The sequence below is a fragment of the Saccoglossus kowalevskii genome, chromosome 1, assembly GCF_978046115.1.
Source record: "Saccoglossus kowalevskii chromosome 1, keSacKowa6.1, whole genome shotgun sequence".
Classification (NCBI taxonomy): domain Eukaryota; kingdom Metazoa; phylum Hemichordata; class Enteropneusta; family Harrimaniidae; genus Saccoglossus; species Saccoglossus kowalevskii.
In genome coordinates this window covers 20,896,844-20,910,386 of record NC_140641.1, presented here as the reverse complement: position 1 = coordinate 20,910,386, position 13,543 = coordinate 20,896,844, and the positions used below count along the sequence as shown (strand labels likewise).

At 37.5% G+C, this 13,543-nt stretch overlaps 1 protein-coding gene across 1 annotated transcript; it reads left to right on the top strand.

Moving 5' to 3' along the window:
* The first annotated feature begins 5,797 nt into the window (after positions 1-5,797).
* Positions 5,798-8,205, top strand: LOC102810279 (mid1-interacting protein 1-B-like). Its single transcript, XM_006821223.2, has one exon. It carries the CDS (start codon positions 5,948-5,950, stop codon positions 6,470-6,472), a length of 525 nt encoding a protein of 174 aa, XP_006821286.2. The 5' UTR covers positions 5,798-5,947; the 3' UTR covers positions 6,473-8,205.
* Positions 8,206-13,543: the final 5,338 nt, after the last annotated feature.

The window sequence follows — 13,543 nt, the reverse complement described above, 5'->3', positions numbered from 1 at the left end:
CTTTCTGATGTTTACGCGTGTTTTAATTTTTTCGTGAGTGCCTGGCTTCGATCACATCCATGATATCAATGCGTGCAACAAAAGGTCGTCTCAATTATACAGTTGCTACTCTGTGATGTTATTGTGAATACGACAATATAATTTTTACTAGAATATGATTATCTTCAATAAAAGGGAATCACAACAACCTTGCAACAACAGACCAAACACATTTTTGTCTGTGTTTTTAGGTGTAACAATTTCCCCTCTTGTCAGGTCATTGATTTCCATGTGAAGTGGTTGTCGTTTTTTATCTTGTTCGATAGAAAGCAAATATACTGAAGTTGTTCCACGTGTAGATCATCCAGGTTCCAATGTGATGCCCCAACACCTGCGCACGTGGCCATGTCATGTCACATTTCGCTAATGGTTTGAATTAAGAAATAATTGCGTGTCAATGCGTTGAATAGGCGTCAATTGTAGCAAATGGTATAACCATAGACCCTCTGTGACAGACACATACGCAACATGTGTAAAACAAATCACTAATAATGCTCAAAATATTCAAAATAATAATTATTTGTGCTTCTGTATTGTGGTAAAGTTAAGCCACGGTGTTAATTTTTACAAAACATACCATGTATGGCTCGCAATCCGATTAAAATAAAATCTTAGTTTGGGCTTTAGTTATTTATTTGTTTTAAATATTATTTAACTGTTTATTTTTCAAATAGTTTATTTTATTTTAATTTATTATTTATTTGCTGGTATTTTTTTTTTGTGTTTTGGTAATCGCTACTAAACCCCACAAAATGAGAAGAAGCCACAACCTACTATGGACAGATTTATGGTGTTGCACTCAATCGTAGACAACCAAAATATGTCCATCTTTTTTATGGGGTGAGAATACCGCCAAAATTAGCTTGGTGTCATTATTTGAACATTTTTTAGTTGTTTGGTCTTTATTTGGAAACTTGTTTGGTTATTATTTGGTCATTATTCGGTTATTTGGTCTTTATTTAAACATTATTTTGTGCTTATTCCATTATTGTGTTATTACTGCAACATCCTATTGCTATTGTTTCATTATTTCAACTTTATTTCTTAATTATTTCATTATTGTGTAATTGTTACAATATTATTTTGTCATTGTTCATTCTATTACATTCAATTGTCATAAGATTCGGTTATTGTCACGTCCAAATGTCTTGACATTCGGTTCGCTTGACTTGCGATTACCTCAACATTCGGTTCGCTTGACTTGCGATTACCTCAACATTCGATTACGTGACCTACATTAGCTGACCCCGCTATACATGTAATATTCAATCCATAGTCCCGGGCCGCCTCCGATAAAGCGTTGCTCATGATGGCAATGTAGCCTTTGTAAAAGTTAGTGGGAATTTCTGAATGATGGCCGTTTCATCAACATCCAGGGAACTGACTGAGGTCGTCAGAGCCTGTCGTAACGAAATATCAAATGCCGCAAAACTTGTTGCTGACAAGACGCGCTCATAGCGAAATTCGCGAGAAATGATCCGACTTTATCATTATATGATGACCAGAATGTGCTAAGAGCTAATCACAAGACTCGTTACCGTGTCGCGAACTCGCGAAATTTGAAAGAGCTGGCTGGAGCCTTTATCCCTTGTCTATTTATACACTAGATACCGTCCAGTCGTCTTCGTTGAAAACTCGCCAATTCACCATAATCGTGGTGGTGAACTGTTTAGCTGATTTTTCAAAAGATCTTATGATGGATATTCAATTCATATTCATCCCAACTTATTTGAATATATCCTTTCGGGAATTTGAGACAATGTTCAAACGATCCTGTACAGGGTTATGTCTGATGTCAACTAATAATACGCAATTATCCAGGCAGTACTAGAAATTATTGCTGATACTAATCATGTTTTGTAAGCTGGGAAGTTGGATACTTGAACGTGTAGTCCCCGGGCGTGTAGTAGACGAGAATAATCGTACTGTTACATGTTTTCGTCTTAACCTTGTCTTTTCGTTTTAACCGTCACAGTCCGCTTCATTGAATGTTTAGTTTGATAAATGATGAACATATATTCATTGTGAGACTGTTGCTTTCAAGTTGTGTTAATACAAATATGATTTAAACTTGTCCCTTCCGTTGCCAACGTATTCAATATATATATGGAAATAGCATATGTGTGTGCGTTTGCGTGAGTGATTGGGGGAAATAACAGCGAAAATTATTTCCACCTTAAATAAAGTATTTTACTGTATATCAATTAGTCTTTGCGATCCCGAAATAAGATACAAGTAGTTGACCCTAAAGTACTCCTAACCTTAAGTCATAACATCTCAGACTACTATAGTAACATTGATTTGCGTGCATTTTTTTATATTTCATTCAAAAGATTTAGGGACACGGAAAAAACACGCAGAAATATTTTTTCCTTGTTTATACTCCACACAAAGAGTAATTTGTCAGTCGTGGCGAGTATGTGTGACAGTTTATTACTTCTGTGTGAATATAATAAAATTATGTAATTTTTGGTACGGTATCACTCTTTTGGGAAGATAATGGTGGCTCTGAAAAGGACCGTTTAGTTTAGTTTCGTTAGAAAACGATATGAATTTACTCCAATCTATGACCCGCGTATGTATGTATGTGTGTGTGTGTGTGTGGGGGTCGATCTTCTTAGCAGTGAAACTGAAACGGGCACGTGAAAATTACAACTCAACCTCGATTTATTCTTCAATAGCATACATACACAGTGGCAGCGGTCGCCCCACGAAGAAAATGTTGGGGGTGTCGCCCCTCCAAAATCAAGCGGAAACCCTTTGTGTCAGCAAAATTTTCCCCTAATGCAGGAAATAGCGTTTTAGAGGGTCTAGATTTCAAAATTTTGCATGCCCCCGGACCCCCTAGAGGTTGTGAGCAGATCTCGCCCCCGATGTAAAATTTCGTGCCGTTCCATCTGAATTACAGATGTGAACTAAAACGCAAATGATCCAATACGAGTGCCAAAAACGTACAACGATTTACGTTGCCATAGATCTCGTCGAGTAACAATTTTTAGGGCGGAGGCGTTCTCATTGACCTAATATAAATACGGTGTTTACTCCGATGTTCGAACAAATATTGGCCAAATTAATGCTCGGTGTGCTTACTCGTAATTTTTCCATAGGATTACATGCATAAAATGAAATACGGAGAAAACATATGGTTATGAAATGATGATTCTAAGAAGTATACTGTCAATAAATGTGATATGAATAAACACAAACATACATTATTCTATAAACCGTCAAAGGTTATGTATAAAGATCGATAAAACGAATGAATCCCGCCCACACATACTGATATTTCTGGAAATTACGTAAATACATTGTGTGGTGATACTGAGCAGCAAATGTTTATAACCACAGTTTCATCTATCGAGAACCTTGTGCAGCAAGCGCAATTTCACAGTTACAACTGCAACCCAGTTTATTTAGTTCGCGGGGCCACTTATGAAAACCCGTTGCAATCGGGGCATGCATTTCGATGGAATTCAGCTCCCCGTCTACTAAATAGCAAATTTCTAGTCAACTACAGAATTGATTTTTGTCAACCGTCGGAATAAGCTACTTTGGCCAGTAATATATGGGGAATTTGACGGAGGAGACATTCACAGCAATCGAATCAAAACAAAATTGAAACTGTGAAACTGCTTTGCGAGCGGAAGTCGACATTTACGAAAACCTCGAAGACAGCATAACTATGATTACTGCAGATGCGAGGCATGGCTGGCGAAAAACTGTCGTGACACTGACGTGATTGCTATTGGCAATAATACCCACAAATTCATTGCCAATGCAGTTGTTACCAACGAAGACATCCGATTTCGTAGCGCCATGAAATGAATGGCGCGCTATAAATCAGCCGTACAAGTATATCGGCATCTTGGCAATAACGGATTAAACGCAAAAAAATCACGTCCATAACAGGAATATGTCTGTCATTAAGTACCTGAGATAAGAGAGGCCGGGGAATGAGAATCAGAATGATACATGGTTCAACTTTTACTAAAAAAAAGAACCGTGATGGCACTACCAAGTCCGCTGAAAGGCCGGTTATTGACCGTGTCAGTCGTGTCACGATCAACTGTGTAATAATTCCTCCTCACTTCAGTCATCGCATTTGGAGAAGTAATATTCTCTAACCAACAGGCTCTGACGACGGATGTTGGCGAGACGACCATTATTTAAAAATTCCCGCTAACTTTTACAAAGGCTGCATTGCCATCTTGAGCAATGATGCTTTATCGGAGGCGGCCCGGGACTATGGATTGAATACTACATGTATAGCGGGGTCAGCTAATTTAGGTCAGGTGATCGAATGTTGAGGTAATCGCAAGTCAAGCGAACCGAATGTCAAGACATTTGGACGTGAAAATAACCGAATCTTATAACAATTGAATGTCAAGATAATGTCTAAATAACGACACAATTGTAACATTATGAAACAATGACAACATAATATTGTAGCAATTACACAATAATGAAATAATTAAGAAATAAAGTTGAAATAATGAAACAATAGCAATAGGATGCTGCAGTAATAACACAATAATGGAATAAGCACAAAATAATGTTTAAATAAAGACCAAATAACCGAATAATGACCAAATAATAACCAAACGAGTTTCCAAATAAAGACCAAACAACTAAACAATGTTCAAATAATGACACCAAGCTAATTTTGGCGGTATTCTCACCCCATACTTTTCCACTTTTTTTTGTTCGCAAAAAGATACATTCATTGTTAAATTATATTAATATAATCAATGGTTTCTATTTGAAACGCAGAAACCTCCCACAAATGACAATAGGTGGTATAAATATAACTTGTCATTGACATATTACTAGTGAGGAGGTGAAACATGTCAAGGACTTGAGTATAAACTATTTACTGTGACCACAGTTATTGTATTCCAATGACATAAACACATATTCATCATAAAGGTCACGGGTTGTTGCTGTTTATTCGTCAATAACACTAGAATGCCCTTGTTATTATGCTATTATGGAAATCGATTTTACTTTTTTTTTTAGCTCGTTGTAATTTTTTTTTATTCTCAATTTCCAATGACAGTTATGCTGCATTGCATTTGTCATCACGTACACTACCACTTTCACTTTTCTAAAATTTGACACTTTCGTCGTGACACCACAATATATATTTACATATATTCAGTCAGTCAGAGTATAAATATTATTTTTTTTAAAAGAGCATTACGACAACGATTGAATTCATCACACAAATTGAGTTCACTATTTCTCCGTATTTAGGAAGTTCGGTTGCATTGTGATCGGTACAAATGCATGATGGTGCGTCCTTCCTTAAGTTCCCGTGCATTGTCTGATGACCCTGGCTATGACAATGAAATGACGACATGTCTGTCTGCGGGATAACATTTGTGATGTATATGTAGAAGTAGAATTTAAGCTCGGATTTTGAGGGAAACTGTATATAAAATAATTGGCGATTGTTCTATATAAAACGACCAAACGTCCCAGGATATCTTCTGCTTTGCAGATCGTCAATCCACTTGGGTTTGATGGCCTTCCAACCAGGGCTGAGTTCACTGTTCAGACAGTTCGTCGACCCCGTACTTGTGAGGTAAACAAGTCCTGCGCTGCATGATAGTTATTATTTGCATAATACAGTCATCGCATGCACCAGGGTTGTGGTTCATTTATTGTCCAATCAAAAGCACCCAATATAGCGTGATCTCGCAATAATTAGCATATTCATGAGCAGGGTTTCCGTCTCTCATCATGTGTTTATACCCAACCATACATAACCGTTGGTTGCGGAGGGAAGTGGACGTTGTCGCCAACATCGCTTGATTAATATTTTGCAGCGGAGAATAAAGTCTTGCTTCACAGCCAGGAATATCCCAGTAACGCACAGCTCTACGTATGAGGTAACGTCTCGCTATTTATGTTAACGGACACAGGTGCAATTTACGATTCAATCATGGATGTACAAATGAGCGACAGAGCCAAAGTGCCACATAATTCCTTACTCGGGATGATGAAACAATTTCTGGAAGCTGTGGACGATATGAATTCTACCGTCATGATACCCAGTCGTTTGCTTGACATGAATATGGACGATCACGAAAAAACGAACTCTGAGGACAGCAATGAAAATCGTGTGGTAGTCAAAGACAATAGCAACGTGGAAAACCGGGACCTATATACCTATTTCAGTTTGCTCAAGACCATTAAGAAAGACCTTATCCGAGGAGCGTCTGTAACCGACGAGGATTCTGAAAGCTCTGAAGAAGAGGACGCTCCGAATGCCAAAGCAACACAGTCTGCCATTCTATTTCGGGAACATCTGGGAGGATTGTGCAATGTTCTGCATCAGCTAACAGAAGTTGCCCAATTCCTGACCACAAAGTACCAACAAGAGACCGGAGATTTCCAAACATGTCCAAGACCAAAACCATTTACAATGTAAACGACTCTGGGAGAACAATAATAACCTCACTCCCAAAATTGTTACAAGCAAAAAATTTAAATCTCGTAAGCGTGGTACTTCCAAAGAGTACCTAATGTTTGAACAGCAGTGCGGTATACTGTGACTGGTGTGAACAATAAGCGATGTTTCTAATCATTTTCGTACTGTACCGCCATGATTTATTCTACTACAGTGCCTATGATATTCCATAGTCAGACTAACCATGGACGTACTAACAACCAATACACAAGGTTTCAGTTGAATTACTGTGTGTAGAACTTATAATTATTACCAGCTTCATTAGGGAAACCACGCACGAGTAAACTGGCCTTGACTATCGTTATGGTTAGTTGAAATTTACTTGAAGGCAAAATCATTGGAATGCCACTCCCACAAAGGCCTTTATTTCGTCATCCTAGTCTTTTGTTACAATGAGAGTACCTTATTTTTGTTTACCCGAGATTTGTTGGTGCATGTTGTTGCCATGACTGTATATTTAAAAAAAAAAAAAAAAACTCCCTGTATGTGGTTGAGTATTAATGATTTGTGACGAAAGGGCGAATCTCGGGAAATAACATTCCATTTTATGACGAAACAATTGTATCATCGCACAAGTAATTATTTGAATGGTATTTTCTCATCCGGTACACTGGCACGGGTAGATTTAGCACTCGACTTGTTCCCAGTGTCCGGGTTTACAAGGTCGCACTGCGCGCACACTTGCCTTTTTGAAATACTCAAGATTTATCTAGTTGTTATCAAGGCAGAAATTGTTGGCGATTATTTTGGAATCACACAGTTGTGTAATATTTGAGATATTTGTATATTGTACGCAAATCGTCAAATTTGATATAGTTTACACTGCCTCTCGCTCTTAAATGGGGGAAAAGAGTGATACAATCACCAACACTAATGATTTAAATTAATTGTGTGAATAATTATATCTGCCTACTACAAAGTAACTAATTTAAGGGTTTCTCCATTCAAAATCTGTGCGAGTTGGAGCTCCCCGAATCTTTTTTTGTTATATATATTGTTTATTCACTCCCACCATTTCTCTGTCAGCTGTCTATTTTTGTTTGGTTCCACAAACTACACAATCTTCCACCCCTTCCCACCCGAAGTATTCAAATAGGGTGATCCTTAGATGCATTGAACTTGTACTGAAATCATGACCCATTCATGGTAGTCAATAATAGTGACGATGTTGGCATGTTAATTTAATCAAAACCTATTGTTCATCAACTTGTAGTTTTGTGATAGTTTCCTCAAACTACTTCTATGCAGGGAATTGTTTGTATTGACCGACTCCGAATTATTTTTCGTGATTATATGGCAATTGCTTCATACCCTATGGCCTCTGGTGATGAATGACTACACCAGACCACCGACCATTTTTTATAAACCCGACCCGGCGTTTTGTTTAGTTATTTCGTTTTGTATTTTTGTTAACTCTCTATTTCTGTATCCAGTTTAAAAATGCCTCGAAATTGTTCAACTCTACCCTTGTACTCAGTGCTATAAAAAGCCAATGCATCTCCTTGAATATGTTGCTTGATTTTCAATCAAAACCTAATTGAATTTACTTTTATTTGTATTTGCTATATACGGATGTTTGTTGTTTTCAGAGGATCGAAGAATTGTCGTTGAAACGTGCTCAGAACTTGTATATACAGAGTTATTTTTCTAAGGAAAGAAAACAATGACTATTAAAAGCTATTTCTATGAATTAATTCTGCTCGTCTTGTATTGTAATGAGTGTACATATAACCGGAGTTCTGACATTATACTGCTGTACGACCTACCCCCACCACCCACCTCCACCCCACCCCGTATAACAATACATTGTAATTGTAGCTATGGTCTTTTTCCGAGATAGTATACCCGCGGCTACAGTTTCCCGACGATCGCAGTCCAGCTGTTTTGTTGAGTGTAGACTCCACGAAGGTAAGGAGATGTTGATCTCTAGTAACTTGTGTCACAGGTGTATGTATATTGAAACGAGGGCAGAGTAGATGAGCATGCAAATGAATATAGCAACTTGCGAATTCAATTTATTCTGAATCCTTGATTACTTCTCGATGCCATAGGATTTGGTGTTAGTTTATTACACACGATTGTTTTCAGTTAATAGTACTGAGGGGAAAAAATGAACACGAAAGTTATGTGTGATTTTTTTTAATTGTTTACCCTTACTCTGGTTCAATAAGTGATTTGTCTCATTTATTGAGCAAAATCAGACGCACATTTGATATTAAAAATGTTATCAGTTTAACGGCCAATCGGCGAAGTACTCAAAATTTAGAAAATTTGGTTTTGCTGGTGTTTAAAATCGAAACCTTGAAAGGGAATTAATAAGTCACTCGGCCGAATGCATGTGAATAGTTTACCCATCTTTTCGTGATGACCAGATATCTAGGTACAAGTAGATGTTAGTCAGCAGGAGTCATTTATTAAATAATGCCTAAATTGGGATTTGCCTGTTCGGCATAGTGGTTGATAAAACATTAGAATCAATTCGACAAGAACGAAGACAGAAAACAAATGTACAAGATGTTGACCATAGCAGAAATAAGGGGTCCTATAATAATGACAGAAGAGAATATATGAATAAATGAAAACCTAAACAATAACATGGTCAATCTGGTAATAAGTTAGCTAAAACTAAGTGAAACAATTACAAATGTCCTACAATCTCCAAGAGTTTATAAAACTGTTTGAAATACTACAAGTTAGATATTCCATTCGAAACGTTGATTGTCTCTGAACTTAAAGACTGCCCCCGTTGAGTTTTGAACCCAAGACTGCTTATAGTGTCCGTAAACACCCGTGAACGTTTGCTTGTACGTAGTGAATGTGCCCGGTAAATCGACGATAATTTTAATGTTTTGGGGTATTTCGAGCATATTTCGCCGGGTTTGAAAAACCACAGTTGTGTAATATATATGTATAAAAAGCTTCTATTGTTACTCCCTTCAATTGTTTTGATTCATTCTTTTCTTTTGAATTAACAGGGAATAATTTCGTAGTAAACGAAATGATGGAGTCTGGGTGAGTCATGTGCTTACATATGTGCACACTGATTGGGCGAGTCACCTGACTTTGAAGTATGTCATGGCCGTCAACTGTCTATGCGAGTGAACTATAATGTGAATGACCGTTCGAGGTCAAATGTACGTGCCTGGGTCATTTCAGTGCAATCTGTCTCACAGTCGTGTAAATAATTCGCAAGTCTCAGCAACGGATACCCGTAGATAGATATAGAAATAGCCGTCGAAGCATACACGTATAACAAGCTGCTCTCTGATTGGTCTGACTGTTTAGGTATTAGGGTCGAGTTAGCCAATCAGATACACTCTTGTAAGTAGCTTCGCATTGACTCGCAAGTTGGGATTCACTTTCATCCACAGTAATACGATGCAAGGTGTATAGATACAACTTGGTAGGGCTACATTGTCTGTATTCGTGTTGTACATATGGAAACATGTACGTGTTTTTTTCAGGTCTGCATGGCATTGTACTGGTCATCCCGGCCGAAGCATAGATTAAAGTGCGGTAGTCGTCGCGCTGGGCATGTGCGACACTTGTGATGGTAAACCTTGATTTTCCCAAAATCCAATGCGCTCTTCTAATGGAAATCACAAGTAGAGGTTCGATCTGGGCGCGACTTGCTCTAATTACCGCCCTTGACTCCTTCGATACTTCCAAATACCCAATTAAAGCTTGGTAATGTCTGAGTTCTTACTCATTGATCTGCGCAACAGTCAAAGTCGCCATGTTTGTTGATATGAGACCATATATCCCGCGCATGCGTGGCGCGACGACTACCGCCCTTTAAGGGAAAGGTATATTTGTTGTCTCGTTCTCAGTGATGAACTTTGTTTACCATGAACATTTTTGTATCGAACTGTTTCATAAGAGCGAATTTTAATATCAATCTGTATAAAATTACAATTTGTCTTGACATTTCTCTTCAAAATTAGCATCGTTTTAACCACGATTACTAGAAGTAACCATGTTTTAACGTAGCAATGAATGCTTAGACGACTTGAACTTCAATGTCCCTCAGTGGTCGCAATCCAGTGTGATAGTACAGTGCTAGTTAGTGGGTGCGGCACCACTGAACAATAACTTATTTTTACTTATATTATGTTTACATGCATCAATAGGCCATATACACGACCCCAAAAAGGTGACATAGGTATCCTAGTATTTTCTGGGGGTGCAAATTCATTATAAGAATTTCTGATTATATTTACAAAACAATGCAAGCACTGTTCACTGAAGTTCAAAAACAGAAACTGAGGTACGATTTTAATGGGAAAAACCCAGATATGTGACATTTAAAGGTCATACGTAGGCATGTTGTATTTCTTCTAAAAACTTGTTTTTCTTATTAACTATTTGTACTACGCATACATGTTACAGCTTTGTAAGATTTTGCTGACTCATGATTTTTCAAAGATTGTCACCACATGTTAAAATCGAACCCAGGACTAAAGGTCACTTTATGATACATTGATTACTTTATCTATTTTTCTGTAGACCGAAATTAACTTAAATTCTCTCCAAACCTGTATTTCTCCGACAATAAATACCGAAAGCATCATACCCAATTTTGTTTTCATTTTTGAATGTTTCGTTTCGGCTCTAGACAAAATCGATGAATCAGACTCGGACAGGCAGAAACTGAACGGATGCACGTATTGGGATCCTAGTAGCCAGGGCACACGATAACGTTGCCTTGATCGCACTGTGCGCGATGATGTATGTACGGCAACACGCCAAGTGATAACATAAAGTTGTCCCAGAACAAAACGGTGTGATTGTTGTTATGTAATTAAAATTTAATTAACTAAAATTGCGTATTTTACATAAGGCATGGATAGTTCCATGCATAAGGTGAATGTATTGTTTAATTAATGGCATGGGACTATTAGGTGTGCGCACTCCATACATATTATTTGGGATTTTTTTTAATATACAATCCATGGAAATTCAATTATTCTCATTACCGGTATTTATTGAATAATCAAGTTGCATCAATGTTTGTTTTATTAAAAATATTGACGTTGTAAATAATCATACTAGAAATACAATTTTTTTTATTACTCATAAACAATAAAAAAAATAAAATACAGAAATAAATAGTGTGTTTCAATGGCAAATGGTTTGCTTTTCAACTTACTGCCGGAACTCGCTTGGGCGGAACCATTTTATTTCAGGGGACTGGGATTGTATTACTGTACCCTACTTCTAAAATAACACAATTTGAAAAGCTGTTAATTTTGAACGGGATTCTCGGGCCGAATCAGTCACGTTCCTCCAAAATGGTCAGATGATTCAGCTATTTTTCCTGTACCCTACGATTTCCAACCGCGCGCTCCAAATTGGACCATTCCTAAGTCAGCTTGGTCTGTTGAATGCGAGTGGTTCAACCACGGTTACTAACCGTAGTTCAACGAACTACCTGCATAACCGACAGTCATAACCAGAAAGTTTGTTGACCCGCACTGTATGGAAATCTATGTGGCGTGAGCAGGTAAATTTGAATATGTTAATTTTGAACAACCTACAAAGGGGTCAAATGTCATGTGTCGTATGGCGCGATCATGCATCGAGTTACCATCGAGTAACTACTGTTACTAGAAGAAACCCGGTACTAAGAAAAGTCACGGTATTATGATGCAAAAATCAATAGTTTTTTATCATCAAACAACACGAACTAGTACTGATTATGCGAAAAATAATTCCCTAAACTTGACACAAACAACATAAAACCTACTGAGCATTCTGAGCAAAAGTAAAGTAGGAATTATTGCATTGCATTTACTTCGAAAGCCAATGATGATGAATCTGGGGAATTGACACACGGGTGGGTTCGGGTGGTCGTGTTGGGCAATAACCCGATGTTTTAGTACAAATGATGTCGTTTATCTGTGTGTTTCAAGCGATTGTGGTGCAATTCTTCCAAAAATCCGACTCACAGCCGATGTGGTCCGACTTTCTGGTCGTAAATCTGGTAACGAGCGTAAATCACAAATTACCCCCATAGTTCTTTCCACCCACGCGATTCAATCAAACGTAACAAAAACGTGCGAGTGCGGGGAACGGGGAATGTATATATTGGCGATTATATGTAACCATCATTTCACAACCATTTTCCTGCCAATGTCCATAAAATTCTGTTAATGTTTATTTTGAACCAAATACTACAAGGCGTAATATTTTCAACATATCTTGATCAATGACTTACATTTTAAATACGCAGATTTTTATAACAGATCTATTTTTTGTGGAAGGTGACAAACTGTAATAATGGAAGTGAGAGGGTCATGGCGTAGTGCTTGCATGCAGCACCGCACGAGTATATTGAGTACTCAGGCTGTTTACTGGGTGTCACGAAATAAGTAGAAATGGATCTTCATTTTAACAATCGGGGATGGGATAGATGATTTTATGAGAAAAAAAAACTGTCCTGGGTGAAAAGAAAAATTAATTTCCATGATGTATTGTAAATTAATTGAGGAAAATGTTCACAAGGTATATGTCAACAGCGGAATAGACTCCCCACTCCCGATCCGCCTTCCAAGTAGGTAACCACTAACAGCTGATTTAGAATACACGGTACTATTAAGCAAATATAAAGTGGCAAATATCTCAGACGGAACATTAAATAATGGCGGTCCGTAGTCCCCCTATTTGTCATCAAGTCCCCATCGGCGATCCAGGCTCTACCATAGTGGCACACTTTATATACATTTTTGATTTTTAAATACTGCGGAATACTTTATTTTCGCTGGAATTAATTTTCACTGAAAGGGCTTTTTGGGCGTTTCGTATGGAATATATTTTCACTGATTTTTGATGAGTTTAATGTGAAATATAGGAAAAAAAGTATATTCGCTGGATTTTATTTTCACGGAATCATCCCCTCAGCGAAAATAGCGAAAATTAATTCCAAGCGAAAATAAAGTACATTACAGTATAAACGTTTATTCCATCAAAAATCACATTTCACTGTATTTACAACAATTTACATATTCATGAGCTTCGGGTTCTCAAAAAAAT

Bases quoted from the DNA above. Each gene is read 5' to 3' on its own strand.
- LOC102810279 (XM_006821223.2), top strand. From the start codon at position 5,948: ATGTTAACGGACACAGGTGCAATTTACGATTCAATCATGGATGTACAA.